Below are 24151 nucleotides of genomic sequence, written 5' to 3' on the forward strand. Positions count from 1 at the left end.
GGCTTTAGTGAGCAGTATGCACCAAATCTGGAAGCTTGGAAAACTTGGAGCACAGCACCATTTTCATTAAAAGTTTAGTAAAGGAAGAATCATAATATTTGTACAGTGATTGATAACTTTTTGAGGCAACTTTGCCAAAACATTTCCTAATCTGATGCTCACAGAAACTCAACAAGCTAAGTTATTTTTCCTTTGATTTTTAGAAAACTAAGGCTGAAGAACTTATATGACTTACTCAAGACCATCAGCTAATAAGTGGCCACGTTGGAGTCCTAGCCTGGTTTATCTACTTGCTATTCCTGTACTATTTTCAAACTGTCCATGAATAGTAAATCAAAGAGTAGAAAAATCTGAGGGGATTTAAAAAAAAGAATTGCAGTAGTTACTACTGGAAGCAAACTGGAGGGTAATTGTGCGGCAGCGGCTGCATGTGACAGGGTTCCTTTAACACCATTCCTCACTGCAAGAAATCCAGGGTGGGAAAAGCCTACTATTCACTGAGGCACACACCACAGGCACTCAGGAGGAAGGGAAATGCTGGGCCAGAACTGAAGGGCCCTTTTATACCCCTTCCCCATACAAATTAAACCACAGTGCCTGGGGTGAGAGCAAGAGCTTAGCACCACCATTTTTTAAAAGATCCTCCTGGCTAATTCCAGTGTGCAGCAAAGTTTGCAATTTGTCCAAGATTATGCAACCAGTAATGGGAAGCTACCTGGATTCAACTTCATTGTTTTTTTCAAGCCCCAGCTTTGTTTCAGAATATTTTGAGAAATGAAGAATGGGAAGATATGCTAGAGAAACTCCCATAATGACACATCATTTCTATAATTTTGTTTTCCACCACTATCCTTCAGGGGTGGGTACATTTGCTCCAATTCACCATGAGGAATGTGAGTGTTTTTATTTGGCCTGTGGGCCCTTGCTAAAAGTGGAGGGAGGCCTTCAGAGACTGTCTTGGTGGGGCCCCTGGTGTGTTCACACCTGGTGTTGAACATGCAGTGATGTTTATTCAACAAGTGTTTTTGGAAGACCTGCTGTGTGCCAGGTATTGTGCTAGATTAGGCAGGTAAAGTGGAGGTAAGCAAGGTTCTGCCCTCCCAGAACATGTCAGTGAAGGAAAGACTCAAAGACAAAACTGAGCAATTCCAACATTTTAGGGTTAAGGCTGCAAGGGGAACTCATTTTATTCATCTACTGTAGGACTCGGTTCTTCAAGAGGATTTGTGGCAGCAAAAACATAATGAAGTTATTAGAATGTAAATAAGAAACAGAAATCAAGACTAGGGAATATATAAATTAGAGAGTCAAGAAAAGAAGAAGAAAAACTCACAGTTATGCAAGTCATAAGGATCTACTTGGACTGAACCTCAAACTTAGCATTAAGTATCCTGGCAGCCATATTGAAAAGGGAAATATGGTTAATTACAAAGTACTTGTCATCAGAAAGAGAAGGAAGACCAGTTCCTCAGGAAAGAAAAGGCTTTTCTAACACTTGGCTCTTGAGGAAATGTCTTACATGAAGCTTCATACAGTCTCTAACAATCTTCCTATAGTTACTATGAAAGTGGACTTTATAAGACAGTGCCTTGCAGCACTACACAATAAAAGTGAGAATACAAAACTAAAATGCAATTTAATAAATTCATTTCTGTCGAGCATAGGTGATCAGAAGTTGATTGGAGCCAAATATTTCCAGATGAACTTATGGCTAGAAGGTGGAACATCTGGAAATGGAGGAAATGGATACCCTGATAAATTTGTCATGTACACAATGTTGGGGACTGCAAATCAAGTCAAGATAGTGCCTGGCAGTTTGCCAGGAGGAGTGGTTTGTGAAGCAACGCCACGGAGTCATTTAGATGGTGGGGATTCCTTATTGGCTGATTGCTGTATCTAGATGATGCTAATTGAGTCAAGCTGTGTGTATCAGTTAGGTATATATACCTCTGCTGTCCCGCAATAAAGCGGTTCCTGCTACCTTGGGTTCCTGCTACCTTGAGTTCCCGCTCAGTTCCCTCTGAGTTCCCCCGCAATAAAGCAGTTCCCGCTTCAACCTTCAAGTTGCTTGTCACCTTCCAGTTATTTTGCCCAGCCGGACTGCGGCACACAATTTCTCTCTATTGAGATTTTGATAAGGCAGATAGTTATATTTTCTATTGTCTGGTGTAGGGTTGAAAGCTAAATATTCTATGCTGTGGTTAATGTTATGGTTTACACCAGTAGATAGCAAATGTTGAAGTAAAGGGATAGGTAGTACATTTAGGCCTTGTGGCCCAGATGCCCTCTGTCACAACTGTTCATCTCTGCTATTGTGGCACAAAAGCAACCATAGGCAATATATAACTGATTGGGCATGGTTGAGTTCCACTGAAACTTATTTGTAGAAACAGGTGGCAGGTTAAATTCCACTTATAATTAGTACATTGCCAACCCCTGCTGTAACCTAAAAAATAAAGGCAAATTATATGATTAATACTTTGTTGAAATTAAGAGTTAGAAACCTGACAAGTCTTGGTTAGTGATGACTTTTGCCCTGTAGCATAATGGATAGCAGGTGGTGATTCACACTGGAAAGAACATAGCTCTTGTTTGGGTTGCACGATCCATGAGGCTCATGTAAGGAACATGCAGATCTCAAAGCAATCCTGTTCAACTAATCACACATTAAGGACATAGTCCTGGGATTTTTTGAAACACAAGAATGGCCTGTGTTTAAAAAAATCATATTTTAAAAACATGACATTCCTTATGGAGAAGAAGAACTATAATATTCTTCACCTGAAATGATCTCCTAAACATCATGGATTCTCAATTTAGATCTCATGGTTGGTTTCCTACGAAAGAGAGATGTTGAACCATCTCTGGTGGGCTAATGTCTGCTATTTACTCCTTTAGTTTTCAAGGGAAAAATCTATTCTTGCCTACCAGATATAGATTCAGAGGGTCTTCTACATGCTAGCATGTAGCATAACCAAAGTTATTATGATACCCTCAAGAAAAAAAAATAGCATGATTTCATTATGTGAAGTCTGTTTTGAGCAGATGACACATATGGATGGTTTGTTATGACTTGAATTATTAAATACCTCTCAGGGGCCATAAACTAATCTAAGAGGCTAATTGTATAATGAAAGTGACCTTAAAGGGTTGTGTCTGGAAGATCACTGGAAGAAGAGGACCCAATTTATCTAGAATCTGCAACAACAAATGTGTTATTGACTCAGCTTTAGAATTATTTAAACCAATTAATATGTAAGCCATAGTCCTGAGCAGTGAGTTTCATATTGGTGAGTTCCATACAGGGTGACATTGGGAATGTAAGATTAAAAGTAAGTAACAGCTTCAAAAGTGTTTGTAAAAACATCACTGTGAACACAACTATGGAACCTTTGGGGCTTTATTGTCAGTTTGAATATAATATGATGTGATGCTTTCCAGATCACAGACAATTTGTTCATTTGCTTCAATTGGAATTTTGTTGACCATATACTTCTCTAGCAGCAAAAGGTAGTTAAGAAAACTGTGTCTAATTATTTTAATAAACTAGCATATACTGTGTCTTTATCTCCACATACCCAGGACTTAATCTAGTCCATAAAGGCCACCCTAAAAGGTTTTCCAAATGAATGAATCCTGGACAGTATTACCCTACTTGCAAAGTCAATAGAGTAATTGATTGCCACTAAGGGAGATGGCTCCCTGTTGTTTTTGTTGAACTTCTCTAAAAGAAACTAAAGCTTTTTATTTGGGGTTGGAACAAAATATGTTTATTAAACCTAGACAAGCAGAAAACCACTCAGATGGAACCATAATCTGCTTCCGTCAGGTATCACCAGGTGGGACTAGGGGTAAGGAGTTGGCACTCAGATTTATACAGCAGTTACGTTACAATTTTAATAATGCCTTACTTTTTTTAACAGGCAGAATTTGAGGCCAGAGGTTTCAAGGATAAGTTGTTTAGCAAGAATGCTTAATGCAAAGTTGCCCAAGAAATTCACATTTTAAGAAGCAGCAAGTCACTGTCTTGTTCCTTCCTCTTTCACCCTCTGGTCTCTGTCAACATTATTAACAACAATTTATCAGTTGTCTTAGGATAACAAATTTCCTTCATCAGTAGTCAAAATGTAATCTATGGTCATCATATTTAAATATTCCTACCACAAATAAGAGGAAATACAGAGAGTAGGGACATTCTGAACCAAAAATGAACTAACATTGGGCAGCTCTAGCTAGGTTCCTACCCTATCCTGGTAGCCAGGACTTAGAGGTGAGAAGAGAGGAGAGAGCCATGAGGGTGAGGGCGTGCTCAGCCACCGTCCGCTCAGCTGAGGCTGCAGCCCTGAGCATTTCATTGTGGGGTTCAACTACTACCAGAAGAATGTGGTAATGAGGAAAAAAAAACAGAACAAAGCAAAGAGACATGCTTAAAACAACATCTAGCAATATGTGGGGTAACCCTCACCTGAACATGGACCATTTTTCTAACTGAAATAGATAAATTTCCTACCTACATCTAGAAGATTTGTAAAGGATACACTTTGACTTGAAGAACATTTATTAAACATCATCCTATCTTGTTACCCCTACTTCTTCCTGATTTTCACATCACCAGACCAGGGAAACTTAAGTATCTGCTCATAGTTTTGATCCTAACCCTCACCAACATTAACCACAGAGCAACAGAAATAGAATGAAGAGACAAGTGGACAACCTCAAGAAGCATGTAGGTTTACCATACTGTTCCACTTGAGTAAGCACGCAAAGCCAGTGAACAGTTGTCATGACCCTGATGTTTTTTAGATCATAGACTCATGCTGATTGCCACAGTGGGTTGGAGTTATTTATCATCTGCTTGATCATTTGTTCACTGATCCATTTTGGATGTCTTTGGTCTCAGGGCCTGAGGATCATTTTCTCGGATGCATCACGGCTCATCTTCAGGCTTAGTTCCTCCAGTGGTATGAGAGCCACCATCAGGCTGTATGCAGAGAGCTACGAGAGGGATCCCAGCGGTCATGACCAGGAACCACAGGTACAAAAGCAGAGCTATTCTCTCCACACTATGTGTCTCCCCACTCCTAGGAAATTTCAAGATCTTCCATGGGCCTTTAATGGAAAGGCATGTTGAAAGCTTCAGTTGATGGCAAACCGAAAAATTTCTTTTTAGCATTTATTTACAAGTTCAGACCACTATTTCCCAACTTGGCTCTCTTGACTATTCTGCAGTTTGATTGGGGTGATACTAAGAAAAGGCACTTTGTATAGATAACTTAAAAATTTTTCAAGTTAGAGTCAAACTAGTTGAATGCCTGATTATTCCTGTGTAAATTATGCATCTCCAAGTGTTTTGAAAACTCTGAATTGGACCATAACCTGGAAGTACCAGTGTAGATGAAATCCTTAGCTTCCTCTCTGAGGCCATTTCAGTAATCACAAATAGCTCAACCATAAGTTTCCCCACTCCCCTAGTCATTAAGCACCAGACAATATTGACTAGTACTAAAAAGAACCCACTGTGATATTGGGAACATCACGCTTTGCTGTTGACTGCTCCTGGCTCCTTGGTCTATGCTTCAGTTTGGGTTTTGCAGAGTCCTCAAAAAAGATGATTCTTTGAGCTGAAATATCTGCATATACTTCTTTGTGGAAAAGTAGAGAAACAGAGAAATACTGTTTCTCATTGTGGAGTTGCTCAGCATTTCCAGCTATAATATGCTTTTGGATGGAATAAGACACTGTTTCTTTGTCATTCATTTAGTTAATTTGTGTTTTCATGGTTATCTTTCTTTGGAGAATCTCAAGGAACTTGGCCATAATGGTGCTATATAGATCCTTGCACCAGACTTATAGCCGAAAGACTTATCTGGAATAAAACAATCCCAAATGAGGAAGGAGAGGCCAGAGAGCTGTTTCCAGGGTCACTGGGAGCATGAGTGGGCAGGACACATTGCCAGCTTCAGCCCTGGGTCCTTCCTCCCAGGATCACAGGCACTCCATGCCATGAAGGGGCCATGTTCTGCCAAAATAATTTTCTGGTACGTACATTTTGCCCAAGATAGTGCCAAATCATGCAAGAGCTAGATGGAGGCTTACCCTCTCTTTCCGAATAAAGCACTCTTCTACATCCCATGTTGGGAAGGGAGCTTGAAGCAAGCCCTGGAAGTCCACAGCTACGTACAGGGTGAGGAATGATATTCCTGGCCTCCCCAGCTCTGACTCATTCTGACTCAGGGCTATTTTTTCTGAACATTCTTTTCCCTATTTGCACAGGGTAAATTGTTATGATACTTGCTTACTTCTATGTACTTCTCCTCCCTAAGCCCAAGCCAGGAGACATGCATGAAAATAATTCTATACCCAGATGAGTATCTCTCTGAAGTGGTCCATAAAAGCAGGGTAGTAATTTTTGAAGCCCAAAACTCTAAAGGCCTGTGTTTAGAAGGTTGTGTGGATAAAGAAAACCTAAATAATGCTCATCTTATTCCCCATTACTGAAAATATTGCATCTTGTTGGCTTAAAGTGTTTATAAATTTGAAGGGAGTCCCTTCATTGATGTTGCTCTTCTGATCTCTGATATTACTTTGCTTTCTAATCATGAGTAACTTAAAGTTTTTCCCAAGCCTAATTAATTGTGCCTCAGAATATTTAGCACATGAACTACCTAAAAATGTTATATTAAAATAGAACTTCTTGTTAAAATATTGCACATCATTGACTCACCAACTTAAGTCCTATTGCAGAGGTCAAGATAACATAGAGTAAAAATTTTAAAGAAATCCAAACACCTAAGGAAAAGGAAGAAACTTCTCTCATCAGGCCTCTCTGTGTTAATTATTGCACAGCTTTACCTAGACACTTGCACTGAAGTGTTTGGGGGCTCCCTTTAAATGTAACTTTATAAGACCACCTGCTTCTCCCTCCCAAGAGCTCTGGAAGGAAAGGCCTTTGGTTAACTGTTAACAGAGATCAAAGATAAGACATGTTCTCAAGCTGCTGGTGTTGTTACTGATCCAGGCCCAACAGGGAGAGACTAGCTTGTATTGCTTTCTCAGCTGCAGAGAGAATCCTTCCAACCCTTTCAGCTTGTTCTTATTTGTAGCCCAGAAAGCAGAGGATAAACACCCACTCTGCTCTCACCCCTGTGCCTATGCATACATGCAGATACCCTTTAAAGTAACTGTGTAATCTGCAGAGATTCCATTGATAAGCTTATTCCAATTCAACAGGTAGTATTTAATATTTGCACACCCTAACTCAATTGCCATCTACATTCAAGTCATTTTGCCAGAGTTCCTCTCTGCTGGTTTATCAGCATCTGGCTATTTTATTTTGAACATGAGTCATTTCTTTTCCAGACATCTTAAGCACATGGGAACAGAGCATGTTGTAGACATATACACTCGTTGCCTTGCAAAAGTATTCGGAACTAACCTAGTGATTCAACTAGAAAAAGTTGTGATATAATCAATATGTTCCTGGATCTCCTACACGTGGACTTTTCATTTGTGTCTTTTTGTGTAAATAATTATGCCATAAGTTGATGTCAGATAATTTCTTACCTATATCAAAAATTTTTTAAAAATATGAAATGGTGGTAAGGGAAGGAGATAAAAAGATAAATGATGCTTTGGCCTCATTTTGGGTCTTAGGCAAATCAGGAAGGAAGTAGCCAAAGGCCAATTGCTAGAAGATTTCATAGCTTTAAAAATATAAGATTAATTTTACTGGAAATAAGGAGACTTTCAATGAGCTCACAAACCAGCTGGTAGTAATTTGGAAAACAGGGATAAGCCAAAAGGCTTTAAATTCACAGGTAACCAGAAAGAGCAGGATTGGGTACATCTTTCCCACCCAATTTATTAGTGGAACTACTAGATTAACTTTTTATTCACTTTCTTCCCTTGTACTTTGGAGCCCATGGGCAGAGTAGCTAATGAACAATAGAGGATCCAAAGATAAAGGAAAGGAATTTTTTTTTTTTCAGGGATAGGATAATCACAGACTGATAATCAGCTTAAGGCTAATCAACCATTGGCTTTGATAGTTTCGTGGTAGAATATAACTACACTCCATCAAACCCCAGTCCTTGGGAGAAGTCTAACTCTCCCAACCTTCCTTGCAAGTGAGGAATTTATACCTGGAAGACTTTAAGGACTAATATCTAAGTATCAGAAGTCACTCTATATTTGATTCCTCTGTCAAACCAAAGGGCATCTGCCATCTTGTTTTACCTGTTCTTATTATGACTTAACAATCCAGAAATGGAAAGCACAGAGCCATTTTATTTCATGAAGGTAGAATATATAATTTGTTATGGAAAACAGGATACCTTTTTTTTTTTTGAGGGAGGGCACTGTAAATACATTGAGACTATCCCCAATAAACTAGGAGACTTGTTTGTTTGAGTTACATGCCTTCATCCTATTGTAGAACCACACATCTCTCTAGAGATGGGTTGCTGAAGAAGAGAGAACATGGAAAGAGTAAAAGAGATCAGTGGTTTTCAGCCCAGACTGCACATCAGAACCTTTTGAAGAGACTGATAGAAATATCCAGGCCTAGGTCCCCCACTCCTGGAAATTCCACTTTAATTATTCTGACGTGGGACTTCTGATTCTAATTAAACCAGGGCTTCTCAAACCTCAATTACATACAAAATACCTGGGGATCTTGCTAAAGTGCTATTCTGACTTAAGTGTGAGGAGGCCATAGGCTCTGCATTTCACAAGCTGCCAGGTGATGGTATACTGCTGGTCCAGGAGCCACACTTTGAATAACAAAGAGTTAGATGAGCTGCCAAGTCTTAGCAGCAGGACTTTCTATTCAGAACTGTAGAATGAGGGACACCAGTTTCTAGTGTCTCCACAGGTTGGTCTCTGTCCTGTAGACTTGGATCTCCACTGCCTATTGGACTCCACCTGTGTGTCCCATAGGCAGCACCACCTGACACATGCAAAACTGAACAGTGGAAATAAGGAGACCTTCAATGAGCTCTCAAAGCAACTGGTAGTAATTTGGATAAAAGGGATAAGCCAAAAGGCTTTAAATTCACAGGTAACCAGAAACAGCAGGATTGGGTACAACCAACCTGTGAAGACACTAGAAATTGGCGCCCCTCATTCTATAGTTCTGAATACAAAGTCCTGCTGCTAGGACTTGGCAGCTCATCTAACTCTTTGTTATTCAAAGTGTGGCTCTTGGACCAGCAGTATACCAGGTGATGAGTATACCAATAACAGCTGGCATATGGTAAATGTACAGTAGAATTTTGCCAAATTAATGAAAGGTTGAGTATTATTAAATACTTTGGAATGCCCTTGACTGATTATGTTACATGGGAAACTGGAATATTCTGTATTCAGTGTGAACCTTGGTATTGCCATCAGGCTTCCGTACTGTAATGGGGGGACTGAATAAAATAAATTGCCATTATTAAGGTACTTATAATCTACAGGGCTCCATTCTGGATAGTTCACATGTACCTATTTTCTTATCATTCCAATGGCTCCCAGAGCAGGCAAAGAAGTTGAGTGAGGGATTCAGACCCACTGGAGGGTCAAAATAGGTCTTTCTTATAATAAAATCTTTGATGTCCATAGTTGCATTTAAGGTCCAGAGGAGAAAGAATTTCTTCCTGAGTCTAAGTCCAAGCCTACATTTGGAGCCTTAGTTCAGCATTATTGTTAAAAGGCTTTCTTCTCACCTAACCAGTTCTTTGAGTCTCTGACATCAACTGGGTGTCCAAGAACTCAATTCAATTACAACACTATCCAGAGCTAACTCAGACCCCACTGGTTAAGGGCTCAGTTCCACAAGACTGCCCTAGTACTGATGTCAGCTGCAAATGAGGTGCCTAGGGTACCCATAGTTCTGCCTGGCCAGCTACAAATTCCAGCATTCCCATGACCTTCCTTCAGGTTTAATAATTCACTGGAACAACTTACCAGAAATTAGGAGATTACTTCCTATTACTGGTTTATTTTAAAGAATAGAACTCAGAATCAGCCAAATGGAAGAGGGCAAGCCTCCAATGGGGGAGTGTGGAGACTTTCAATGAGCTCTCTTGATCTGTCCAGACCCTGTTGTTTAGGGGGCTTTATTGGAGTTTTATTACATATGTATGAAATAATTGGCCCTTGGTTGTTGACCTCAGCCTCCAGCCCTTCTTCCCTCCCTGAAGGCCAGGAGATGGGACTGAAAGCTCCAACTCTCTGACCACCTGGGTGGATCCTTGGGCAGTCACCAATCTGAAGCCATGTAGGGACCCACTGAGAGTCACATTGTTCACATAGATCAGGTATGTTTGGAATATGAATGACGAAAAAAAACATGCACACTCAGGAAATTTCAAGAGTTTCGCATTTGTGTCAAGAACTGGGGATAAAAACCAAATATATATTTTTGTTATTTCAAACCTATAAAAAGTAGTAAATGACTAGATTTCTCTTCCTTATTTGAATCAGCAATGAACCGGTTTTGAAACTATTAAAAGAAGAATGTTCAAAATGCCTATAGGTTATGTTTTATAGTTAAGGAATCTGGAATGATTGATCAAAAATTTGGAGAATAGAATTAGAGTGGAAATAACATATGATGTGGAAGAGTTGGAAACATAATGGAGTTCAGAAGTGACACATATAAAGACATTCACTTAGCGATTCCATTTTCACATGACAAGATGAAAGCATATATTTACTTGTATGTGGATATATATCTACATGTGAGAGAGAGTGAGCATCATTTTGGAGTCATAGTAGCTAAATATATATCAAAAACACTACTATGTTATTTAAAAAGAAAACCTACACAGTAATATCTCAATAGCTATATATGCAAGGAAAACCATGAGGAAATACTTCATTTTTCTCCCTAGAATTTAACCTGTATTGCTGCAATCTGGACCTATGCAGTGAGGGTGGAATGATGCAGACAGAGTTTAGAAAAGAAACACGTGGTGAGAAGATCGGACTATAAATGCTATGGCCAAGTTAGGGAGCTGGCTCATTTTTGCTTGGAAGAGAGGCATGACCTGGAGGTCTCCAGGAATTTAAAAAGTAATACAAGGTGAAGAAAGATGACCAGCTGTTCTCCATAGCTAATGAATATGTAATTTGAGGAAATAAACTCAAGCTGACCTGGAAGGGATTCAGATTGTCTGTTAGGACAGTTTCTCCTTAGTGAAGGCTCCTGTCCAGTTAGGATAGCTGGCTAATACTCTTCTAGAAGGCTCTATGCCCCCATAGATTCAAACAATTTAAAAAATATAGGCAAGGGTAAAAGGATTTTAAGGCTAAAGTGCTTAAAATACTTTAGTATTTTAAATAAAGTATTTAAAATACTCTAGCCTTAATATGTGTGTTCTATTATCTTTTTTTTTTTTTTCCTGTTTAAGAAGAAACAAGTTCTAGTCAAGTGGGTTAGATTTCCCTCTAGTGGTGCAGAAAGGAACTCACTGCAGCTGTGTTTTCACAAATCAGAGCAGAATTAAATTTGGGAAAGCAACAAACATGTACAGGTTTTCCATATGTCTACTCATTTAAGTAAATTACCTCCTGGAAAAACCCCCACGGGGTCAACAGTATTCCTTTTTCTTGCTTAGATATTGAAACCTGGACTCCCAATCTGCATTGCGTGCATTGCTTTCCACTGAGCCAAGGACACTCCCTGGGATGGTGGATCCTCTGCTGACATGTGGAAAACTCCCTTGGGCTGGGAATTTGGCAGCTGTTTCTCCCAGAGATCAGTGTCTATTAAAGACCAGGGCTGTTTAGAGTTTTGATGACAAGGGGCCTTTTCCTTAGCTGGTGGTTGTGAGCAAAACTCCCTTCGAGGTATATGACCGTCCTGTCCCCCAACACTGGACACCACCTAGGATTTGGGAGAAAGTAGGTGTCTGCCCCTGTAAACTGCTTGTGTCCATCCCGCAGACAGAGCCCAACTCAAATCTGCCTTTAATACCCTATCTACAAAGGGGACCCTTATTCCAAATTTTGTAAGAATATCTTGGCATTGCCAACTTTTCCCACAACCTAGGGGCCTTAAGAACAGAACAGTAAGGAGCTAGAAGTTGTACCTTGATCCGGTTTGGGGTGGGGTCAGTGTATTTAAGGTTTAGAAATTCTAAACCTTGAAAAACATTTATTTCCTTTCTCTACCTCATTGAGGTTAATTCAAAATAATAACAAAATTAATTTTAAAAACAAATGTAATGAAATGTAATATTTTGATTTTTTTTCTTATGGCTCTATTCTGCTTATCTACAATTTTTAAATTTTTTTTTAGTTGTAGTTGGACACAATACTTTTATTTATTTTTTATGTGGTGCTGAGGATTGAACCCAGCGTTTCACACATGCCAGGCGAGCGCTGTACTGCTGAGCCACAACCCCAGCCTCACTTTTCTAAAATATTAAGTGTCACTTTCTTACCAAAATATTTTATTGTGGAGCCTCTGCTTGGCTATGTCTAAAACACATGCATAGCCAGCTATTGGTTGTCTCGGCGCTAATAATGTCCACAAATCACCGAGTCTGGCTGGATCTTGTTTACTCAGCCTGGAAAGGGAGCATGAATGATTTTGCATTGGTCACACAAGTACAGAGGGCCACTGCTCACAACTCCTCTCGCCAGATGAATGGGCTTGACAAGCTGTACCCAGCACAGTCTGCTTTTCCAGCATTCCCTTTGTTCCATCCCAGATGCACAACCAAGTTTCCGTGCCTTTCAGCAGAAAGCTGCGCTGGTCTCTTGACTGGTCATGATTCAGGCTTTCTTTGAAGCAGTGCCCTTCTTTGGTGGGTAGTAAGTCATTTGCTTTTCTCATAAACAAGACTGTATCTTATCTAATGCATACTGGCCGTGAACTCGAACACTGTCACTGTCAGAAAAAAGCCCTGGACTAGTATTGCAATCAGCTGCATCTGGAGGGACATTGCCTGGGTTGTGTATCATGGTCATGCTGCACTTGCAAGGGGAATGCAGGACCTGGGCTGTGATGGGGAGGAGTTTGACTGTGTTCCCTCTCCTGTCTACTCTGGGATGATTTGAAGTGAGACATCCTAGTCCCATGTTCAGAGCTCTCATTCAAGATGCAGGTGAGGGATTGTCCTGTCCTTAGTTTTTGCAACCCAGGAATGCTGGGAGGTATGACAGACCAGGAAGGCAGCATTTCAATAGCAGTGTGCTTAAGCTTTGGGCAGGAGGGGAAATTATGAAAGCTTATGAAATTCTGTATTTATGTTCCTTTTTAGGGTCTCATTTCTGAGTGGTTTTTGTGGGTAGAAATCACCATGTGTGTACTCCACACTTCATGATGTAGGGCTGGAGTGAGACAAGACTGAAAGAATGGCTTAAAAGTAGGTTTCATTATTATTCAGCTATGGTGAGGCCAGAAGGCCAGGGGTGACTATCATTGAAAAAATAGTTGTTACTCATAGTTCCCAAGAGGAGGGGGCATGACATACTCCACCAGGCCACTTGGGGAAGCCCCAGGGTTAGCCAGGAGGCAGAGAAGGCAAGGGCAAGACTGGGGCTGGGGCTCAGTGGCAGAGCGCTTGCCTAGCATGTGTGAGGCATTGGGTTCAATTCTCAGCACCGAGTATAAATAAATAAAAAATAAAGGTCCATCAGCAAATAAAAAAAATATTAAAAAAAAAAGAAAAGAAAAGGCAAGGACAAATTTTAGGTAAAAGCCTTTATTATGGTTTTTGAAGAGAACTAGGCAAAGGCAGGGAAGGCCGATTTAGGATTGGCTAGAATTCCAGCAGGTTCTGGGCACAGGGGATTTCTCTTATTGCTAGGTAACTGGTCTTGGGAAGATTAGGGAGGAAAATATTGACCCAAGTGTGACAGCCCAGTGAGAGCTTGATAAAGTGGTTAGTTTTCATTAAAAAGGCGCTCTCCCTCTCCTGGTGGGTTGTTGGGTACCTCTAAGAACAACTAACCCTGCAGGTGTGGTTCCTTCCAGGGTCAGAAAGACCCCGACATGTGAAAGCATCAGGATAGACAGATATGCTTATAGAGAGAGGAAGAGATAAAACCACTGTCAGTTTTTCCAGTGGCTAACATTTATAAGGATAAACAGAGAAGATTTTGGTTGTTCACATACTATCAATGCTGGATTGATAGCCTCTAGTTCAAAGGTTGGGCTTTAGAATCAGATGTTTGGTTTTGTGCCTGAGTTCTGCCATTGTTCCAATTCTGTGGTCATGGGCAACCTAATTTATCTCAACTTCAGTGACTCAGTCAAATGGGGCTAAAAATACTTTCATAGGATTTTTGTAATGATTAAATCACATTTATATGAAGAATCTTGCCCAATCCCTGGCCCATGAATAAATACTTAATATATGTTGATTGTCATTAATATTATTGCTCTTGCCCTTTTTTTGTTGTTGTTAGTAACAATATAGACCAGTTTCTGCTCACTTGAGGATAGAAGATTCTCAGACTAATTAGCAACTAGTTTTCTAATGGAATTAACCTGTCTTGTCTGTTCCTTTCTCATTAACATCTTAGCTCACTGAATCTATGGGAGGATTCCCAGCAGAACTAACAGCTTCTAAATACCTGAGCCTTTTAAAAAGGCTGCCAGGTCTTTTGTGCTATGGCATGTAGATATACTACACTGTTGAAGATTCAAAAATGAGCTAGAGATTCTCCACCTGTCTCTCCCTTCTTCTTTCTCTCACTCCCCCATCCTTTAGGACTCGTATTCATGGAGTATATGGAATAAATTCACTCTCTTCATGGTGTGGAGTAGATGCACTGAGTTGGACTTGTTTCATGATCTTATTTTATCCAAGTTAATGTGCTATTCCAGGCTGTTCCGGGCACATATGCCAGAGGGTAGTTGTTTAAACACTACAGTAGGTGTGAGATAAAGAACAGGTTCATTGGAAAAAAGGATTTCTGGAGTCTCGGTTGCTAGCCACGAAGTACATGCTTACTAGTTTCAAAGTGTTGAACAGAAAAATCCGTCCCTTGGAGCAGGGGTTCGTAAGTTTTTTCTGTGAACATCCAGGTAATAAATAGGTTAGGCTTTGCTGGTTGTATTAGTTTGCTAGGGCTGATGTAACAAAGCACTAGAGACCGGGTGGGTTAAACCTCTCTCCAGAAATGGAAAGAGGTCTGAGAACAAGATGTTGAAAGGGCTGCTTCCCTCTGAGGGCCTTGAGGAAAGGCCCTGCTCCAGGCCTCCCTGATCTGTGATAGGCTGTCTTCTCCTGTCTCTGTCTGCTGTCTTCCCTCTAAGTGTGTTTCTGGGTCCAAATTTCCCCTATGTGGTGGACACCCATTGTATCAGCCCGTATTCTGTTGCTGAAAAAAAAAATGCCTGAGATAATCAGATAATAAAGAGGACAGACTTATTTGGCTCACATTTACAGAGGTAAATGGTCGGTTTGCCCTTTTGTTTGGGGGACCTATGGTGAGACAGTCATGGCAGAGATGCATAGCAGAACAAAGCCACTCACCTCATGGCAGGCAGGAAGCAAAAAGAGAGAGGGCCTGGGGTACCGGTATCTCCTTGAAGGGCATGACCCTTATGACCTAACTTCCTTCCCCTAGGCCCCACCTCCTGAGGATACATGGGCCTATAGGGGTGGGGGTGGGGGGGCTTTCAGATCCAAACCATAACACAAATCATTGGAGTAGTATGACCTTGTTTTAACTTGACTAACTTTGTAAAGACCCTGTCTCCAAATAAGGTCACATCCTGAGATATTGGCAATTGGGACTTCAACATAGAGATTTGGGGAACAGGATGCACAATTTAATCTATAACATTATTCATACAGTCTGTGTTATAACTTCTCAACTGCTCTGTAGCACAAAAGCAGACACAGATACTACATGAACAAATTGATGAGATTTTATTCCAATTCAACTACACGTATGGGCACTGAAATTTGAATTTCAAATAATTTTAATATGTCACAAAAATCTTCTAATTCTTCTTTTTAACTATTTGAAAACATAAAAGTTATTCTTAGTTCATGGGCTGTACCCAAAGCCAAGTGGAGACCTGGGTTTAGTCAAGGTCTCTAACATGTTGACAATTACCTTACGTGTTTCTGACTATGACTGACACCTTATGCACAATTTCTCATAACATTCAGAGAAATCCAGACATTAAATTAATTAAAATGACTTTTGGCTATACAGTCATTCTGTAAAAGGTAGAATTACAATTCTTTTCATGTATGCTTTTGTATATATGGATGTGTTTCAAGGTTTTAGGAAAAAAAAATAGAAAATATCTCTGGAAATCTCCAAAGTTGGCCTTCGATTAAAACCAAACATGAAAGGGAAATGTCTTAAAGTATAACTGTTGTTCATGAAGTCATTCTTTTTTTAAATTTGGTTATTTTTATAAGTTATATTTTGTAAATAACTCTCTTGAGCCAGCCTATTGACTAATGGAGAGAGAAAATAGGAATGAGGCCCAATAAGAAGGCATGGAATTCCCACAATTATTAACTTCTAAAGTTGGAAAGTGGATGTAAGGAAATAAAAGATGATATAAGCTGTTAGTTCATGAAAATATAACCAGGTAGTCTCGAAGTTTCCAATTAGTGGCTGCAAGCTACATTTGATTCTCAGATTGGTTTTCATGGACTTACAAACTGTCCCTAGCCCTGATTTATATATTTAAATATATATAAATCATTGCCAACCAAAAGAACAAGCAGACAAACAAACAAACAAACAAAAAACCCTAAGAATATTCACACTGTAATGAATCCTATTTTCTGATTCCTCTTGGGGGAAAAGATTGATGCACTAGGTCTGCAATCCTGCATGCAAACAATTAGCTGCAGAGGAATTGCACGTTCTCCCTTTATACAGAGGATAAAACATATGGTCTGAGTGTTTTCTCATCTAAAGAACCCCACACATACTCATCCAACTCTTTGGGGATGGAAGTTCCTGTGTTTGGATCCTTCTGAAACTCATCTTATACATTTCTTCATCTGGCTGGATATTTTTTAATCCTTTAAAATACCCTTTATCCTAAACTAGTAAGCATGTTCCCCTGAGTTCTATTAACCTCTCTAGCAAATTATTCAAGTCAAAAGAGCGACTCCTGAGAACCGCAGTTGGGAATCAGTAGGTCAGAATTTCCTATGACTGAAGTGGGGCATTCTTGTGGGATTGAGCCCTCCTCAACCTGTGACAAGGGTGAAAGGCAGTCTTTTTTTTCTTTTCTTTTCTTTTTTTTAAATAATGGTGGGACACTATCTGATCTGATGCTATCTCCAGGTAGAGGCCATCAGGATTGAGTTGGGTTAGAGGATGATCAGACGGTATCTGCTCCAAAATGGATTGCTTACTCTCTGGTAAGGCGAAACCCCCACACATTTTAGAATCACAGGAGTGAGCTTTGTTGTGAATGTATAAAAGGAGAAACTGAGTTTGTTTTCCCACTGAGCAGCCATGGATGAAGTCATTCTTTACTCAGGTGTTTGGCTTCTTTCTTTTTTTCCAAATTAAAGCAGTTGCTTACAGTGATTTTCAGAGGAGCAACACTGAACATAAAAGGGAAATGCCTGAAGAAAAGGAAATAAATGGGATGAACAAAGAAAAGTATGAATGTGCTCTCCAGTGAATAGGAAGCCACTTAAGCAGGGAATTCTGGAGTGAATGGGGCTGCCAGGAGTTGGTGACAAGGCACAATTGCATTTCACCTGCTATAACAGTAACCTCCGAATCCACCTTCCAAGGCAGCCCTATGTCACCTAGAAACAATAAGTCTGATGTGCTTTCCGGTTTTTTTTTGTTGTTGTTGTTGTTTTGCTTTTAGTTACATCCTCAGAAACTACAGTCAGGAGGGTCAGTGTGGTGTGTCAAAAAATAAAGATGGCTTGATGATAAAGTACTAAGATTTTCCAGCTGTACATTTTATACTATCATTGAATAGTGGGTATTTCTATATTGGCAAATCAAGTTGCTGATCCCACTCATGTTAGCAGGGCATATATCATACTGATATTGCTCAGAATGTATAATCATTATAAATTCACTTTCCCTTTAATGGATATGATCTGATAAAAAGTTTCAAAAACAGTTTTATACTATTTCTAGTACTACTTTGAACTCATGCTATCCAGCGGGTAGTTTTTGGATCAGCAGCATTAGCATCATCTGGTTGCTCCCTAGAAATACAGAATTTCAGGCCCTATCCCAGACTTGCTAAATCAGATTTTGTATTTTATCAAGCTCCTCAGGTGATTCGGGTGCATATTAAAGTTTGAGAAATCTTGCTGGAGGTGACCTTTGGGATCTTTGTTTCTATCTGTGCTTTGCCGGATTGGCTTTCCTTTTAAACCAGATAAATCTAATGCCATACTAACTAGTTGGTATGCAGTTACTTGGGCACCTGGCTTCTGCTATTCTCTCCCACTCCTGGAAAATTACCAAAAGTGCAGAAAATAATCCAAAGAAATGTTCCCAAGACCCTTGAAAACCTATTCCTGTTTCTCAGGTCAATTAACAAAAAAAGGGAAACAAAAAAAAAAATTTAGTTCCATCTTGCATCTCCATAGAAACCTTACCTCCTCGGTACCAACGCAGCAGTGTGAGACTGTTTTCTTCACACAGTTATCCTAGTTGAGCTGAGAGATTCAAAATAACCCCTGGATGAAGTAAAGGAAGTTCTAATTTGATTTTTCCCAAGACATGAAGCCTTCTAAATTTGTGCCTAGACTGTCTAGCACAACTAGGAAAAGGCCAATTATTTAAAACACTTGTGGGTTACGTAGAAGCTGAGTCTGAAAGGCGAAGAACACGAGAGAACATGTTCTTTTGGCAAAATTGCACTCACAAATGCGTACTAACCATCAGTGAATGCTGCTAATAGTCTTTAGATTGCCAGCAAGAAGCTCTCTCCCTGTGGAGGACTCATTTCCAGTTTTTTAATAGCTGGCATTAGGACTGTCTTGTTGAACTGCCTCCTTCACAAGACTCAGGTGGCCTTTGTGACAGAAGTTCTCTTACTTTCCAATTTGTTTCTCCTACTCAATTCTGCTGTTCAGCTCTGCTCCATGGTGGGAGTCCTTGCTAATTCCCCTCCCTGTGATGGTCCTGCCTGTTGCTTTAGAAACTGATATACCCTTATGAATGGGTTCCAAATGCAGTGACGTCTGTTCCTTTTTTTTTTTTTCACCATTGTCTGGTCCCTCTGCAATCTGATTGTGTTCCCTCTAGCTGGATGCAAAGGGCCAGTGCACACAAAAATGAAGACCACCTCTCCTGAGCTGACAGGGTCCACTGATGCAGAAAGGTGTTGCCTCTGATTTTAGTGGCTTACGGTGGCTTTCACTCAGAGCTGAGAACACACTGACATTCTTAATCTCTTTTTCTCTTATTTTCCAACAGAAAAGGTAATATGAACTTCATTTTTTGAACAGTGGAGCTGAAGCCATCAGGGTTGTTGCCTTCTACAAAAGGTCAACTTATTTGAGGACAGGAAATTTAAAAATTAGAGCGCCCAGGGCGGCCATCTTTAGTCTGGCATATAAACAACACAACCCAACCCACCCTCCAAGATTGTTCTCAGATGCAATCTTCAAGCCCCTTAATTTCCAACCAGAAGGAAGTCAGGTCTCTCTTCAGACTTCCTACTTCCTTTTATGTTGTCAAATCCCATCCACTGAAGTGGCTCTGGCTTAGAACGCTGTATCCTCTGGAAGCGGAATGCTACAAAGCTACTTGTAACCATCAAGTAGGCTGTGAAAAACAGTTGTGCAGAAAGCCTGTTAATTCTTTCCCCAGAGAAACAGGTCCCTGGGGTGGGCCTCAACCTGAGTTGGACTGAAAGGAGGTGGAGGAGCCGGGCCTTCACCTTCTGGCCACTGAAGGTTTCTGTCTAGGTCTTGGTGGTTCCTCAGGGAGGGAGGAGAAAAGAGGACATACTCTCGGAAATCCACTGAGCCAGGAGTTCTCCCTGTCAAAATGGGCCTGAGGCCTGAGCATCTCAGCCCTGCAGCCTCCCTAGTGTAGCTGCTCCCTTTAGGATGCAGTGTATTCTGGGAGGGCTGGGCCGAGCACACACAGCTCCTGGATTCTAGTCCTGTGCATGAGTCTTGGTCAGTTCAGTCCATGCTGAGGGTTTGTATCACGGGGAATAGAGCTTGAGATCCCGGTTTCTTTCTTCTCTAAAAGATTTCTGGGTTACTTATGTAATCTTCTTGCCCTCCCCAGTGGTCTTTAAGCTCTGTATTCAAAAAAGATAAATTAGAATGTCCTAGATTTTTGGATATGTAATTTTAAGAAATATTGCTTATGCAGTAGTTATAAATTCAGATGCCCACCAGGAGAGGCAGTAAATCTAGACTGGGGTGAGCGTAGGAGAGTGGAACATAATGGGCATTTTGGGGACACAGCTCACTCCAGTTATTGCCTTGCTAATAATATATGGGCTCAAGGTTGCCAGATTTTCTGGTTTTAAAAGAAGCAAATACTTGGATTCTCACATAAAATTTCATTTTAAAATATTAATAGTAAAATGATAGCAACACAAAACAAACCTTATGTGAAGGACTTTTAGCTTCTAGTAAAAGGTAGACTAGGTGATTCAGATTAAGCCTTCCACAGAAAAGAAAAAAAAAAAACCCAGAACTATAAAAAAGCATCTTTTTAAAAGCATAAAGACCAATGATCTAATGAGATAGTAACAAGACCAGGAAGGAGGATGGAGCTTGGGGAAATGATCCAGGGTGCTTTCTACCCTAGGATAGCCTGTCTAGGCGAAGGGCTAAAGAACATGTGCTTTTGGTGATCTACACAGGTGTAGAGACAGGCGTGGGTCCAGGTGGAGGTCTGGCTCTGCTATCCTGAGGATTAACCAAAGACACAACTGAAAGGCAGACCTGTGTGGCAGATTCAGGTATTGTTAGCATTAAGAGTTCACTGAAGGTAGAGACCTGGCATAATGAGTGACCCCTGTTCTAGATCATAAACTCAAAAGGGAACATTCTATGGGTTTAAGTACAGACTATATCCAAAGAGTTATAAATCCATAAACAACTAGCTGGGACTACTAGCTCCATGAGGAGTCTGAGATAAAAAAATGAACAAAGCCAACAATATCCATTATTTCAAGTTACTTCCAAAAGTAATTTTTCAAACAAAATGGCCAGCACACAATAAAAGGTTACAAGGCACTTGAAGAGACAAGTTATCATGTACTAGAATCTGTAGAAACATGTACGGCCAAGAAATCCACAGATACTTGAAAAATGTATTCAGTGCAGAATGCAAAACAGATATTTTCACTATGTTCATGGAAATAAAGCACCAGATACAAAGACATCAGCAAATAACTGAAAACTATCAAAAGATATCAAGCAATGAAATTAAAGAACTGAAAAAAGATAACTGAAATTAAGAACCTAATAAATATTTTTAATAGAAACTGAAAAGTATTAGTGAACTTAAATTATGTCCGAAGAAACTAGATACAATGCAGCTGGAGAGAGAAAAGGTAGGAGATACAGGAGAGGGCAGGAGACATGAAGGATGCTCGAGATGGCTAACATAATTTAATCTGAGTCTTAAAAGGAGCGGAGAGAGAGACTGCAATACAGGCAGAACTTAAAAAGATAATAGCTGAGATTTCCCAGAACAGATAAAGGAAATCAATCCACAGCCTCAACAAGGCCAAGTGAGAGAGAGAAAAATAAATTCACATTTAGACACATCAGACTAAACTCACAGAAAATCCAAAACGAAGAAGCAATAGTTTGATTGACAACTAATTTTTCAACAGCAACACTGAAAATCAGAGGACTAGAATTCTCAATTTAGTGACTTTCTTGTAAAATGAAAGCAAAGACATTTTTGAACAAACAAAAACTGAAAGAATAGTCGACCAGCAGATCCTCATAAAAAGAAATCTCAAGGGTTGACTTCAGACAGCAGGAAAATGATGCCCCAGGGGCATTTGGAAGAAAATACAGCAAAAAAAAAAAATGTCTAAAGAGAGGTTGATTTCAATGAACATCAGCTATATTAAATTTTAATAATAATATCTTGAGGTGCTGAAAATATGTAACATTTTGATATTAGAACTAAAATGGGCAAACAATAATAACAAGCGCTGAGAATAGTCATAGATAAGGTAAGATCCTTACCCTCCTATCTTGCATATCTTGGAGGTCTAGATGAATATTAAAACTTGGATGGATCAGGTTTTATGTTGTAATCTCTAGGTAACCATAACAAAATAGAAGAAAGCAACACGTCTTCCTAGTAGAGGAAAACATATAAAAACAATATAAGATGATAGATTTTAAACTCAAATATGTTGGTTGTTATTTTAAACTAAATGGTTCAGGGAAAAGACAGTCTAGATGTTAAGAAAGAACAAATATCAGCTTGGTGTAGAAGTTATAAGGAAAAAAAAGTACAGAATTGAGAGTTCAAAAAAAGAGGAAGGATATACACAAATCTACCCCCAAAACCCCCAAGTTTTATTAATTTCAATAAGGTAAGATATAAGAAGTGTTGTTAAAGATCAAGAGAGATCCCAGCAGTTTGGGAGACTGAGGCAGGAGGATTTCGAGTTCAAAGCCAGCCTCAGCAACTTAGAAGGCACTAAGCAACTCAGTGAGACCCTGTGGCTAAATGAAATACAAAAAAATTTTAAAAAGGGCTGGTAATGTGGCTCAGTGTTCAATCCCCAGTATCAAAAAAAAAAAAAAAAAAAAAAAAAGAGAGAGAGAGAGAGAGAGAGATTCTTCAAAATGATAAAAGGTTTAGTTCCTCCAGAAGACATTCAAATTTGGAAAGCAAAAACTGACAAAAATAAAAGAGAAAAGCAGAAAAATCCTCACTAATCCAGAATATCTTATATTATAATAAGTAGATACAACAATTATTAATAATGCATAATATTTAAAGAACATAGTTACAATAACTGACTTAATGGACATATATAGACTGCATACCAAGCAACATCAGCGTAAAATTCTTTTCATGCCACAAGGAACATATATAAAAATTAATTATCTAACACCTTTGGATATATACCAAGGAGTAGGGTAACTGGGTGAAATGATGGTTCCATTCCTAATTTTTGAGATATCTCGATGCTGCTTTCCAGAGTGGTTGCACTAATTGAATCTCATCATCAAGTACATCCACAAGACCGGGATCCTAATTATAATAAGATATATTTTATGCTTGTATAAATATATCAAGATAGATTCTACTCTCATATATAACTAAAAAAGAAAAGAAAAAATTAACCAATTAGGAATGATATTATAAAGGACACTATCACAAAGGTTATTAAGTTAAAAAGTAGAAAGCAAAATAAACGTGAAGCATGTGATAAAATGAAACATTTTTCATGATAAATATTCTTCCAAAAGGAATTAAGAGAAGCCCTTTAATCTCATGTAGTATTTCTGATAAAAATTCTTAGATGCAGACAATATGTATTGACTGTGTTTCTGCTAATAAGAAAACAATTTTATGGGCTTGTTTAAAACTCAAATAGGCTGTTTTCAGAAGTACAAGCATCATTTTTACATATAAGTCGAGTATGTATGCACTTTTCTGTGATTAGTTTGGTTTATACTCCACTTTGGTCATACCGAGACTTGAACCCAGGACCTTGTACATACTAGTCAAGCATTCTACTACTCAGCTACACCACGAGCACAAAATATCACTTGCTTTTTTCCCTCCTTTTTTTTTTTTTTGGTAGTGTTGGAGATTAAACCCAGGGACCCTGAACCACATCCAGAGTTCCATTATGTTTTTAAATTTTATTTGAGACATGGTCTTGCTAAATTGCTGAGGCTGGCCTTCTACTTTCAACCCACCTGCCTTAGCCTCCTGAGTTGCTGATATTACAGGTGCGTAGCACTGCACCCAGCCTACTTCACACTTCTCAAGAAGGCAGTTTTGAATTTACCAAGAGACCTTTTACAACAAGGATAAGACAAATATGATTCAAACTTTCAGACAATGGAAACTTTTCTCACTATATAAGGGCTGTCAAGTGTAGTTAAAATCATCATTAACTGTGTTCAGGGTTCACCTTTGCTACTTGTTAGCCATGTGGCTTTGAGCCAGTTACACAATGACTCTGAGCCTCAATTTTCTTATCTTTAAAATGGGTATGATGCCACCTATCAGA

The 24151-nt window shown here is 39.4% G+C and overlaps 1 protein-coding gene across 1 annotated transcript in view; it reads left to right on the plus strand.

The window, feature by feature from the left end:
• Positions 1-24151, plus strand: part of Pgm5 (phosphoglucomutase 5) — a 164638-nt gene that overhangs the window by 126816 nt on the left and 13671 nt on the right. The window contains exon 10 of the mRNA XM_076846040.2: positions 4901-5035. Within this exon, the coding sequence (XP_076702155.1) occupies positions 4901-5035 (135 nt within the window). The remainder of the gene's footprint in view (positions 1-4900; positions 5036-24151) is intronic.

The sequence above is a fragment of the Callospermophilus lateralis genome, chromosome 2, assembly GCF_048772815.1.
Source record: "Callospermophilus lateralis isolate mCalLat2 chromosome 2, mCalLat2.hap1, whole genome shotgun sequence".
NCBI lineage: Eukaryota > Metazoa > Chordata > Mammalia > Rodentia > Sciuridae > Callospermophilus > Callospermophilus lateralis.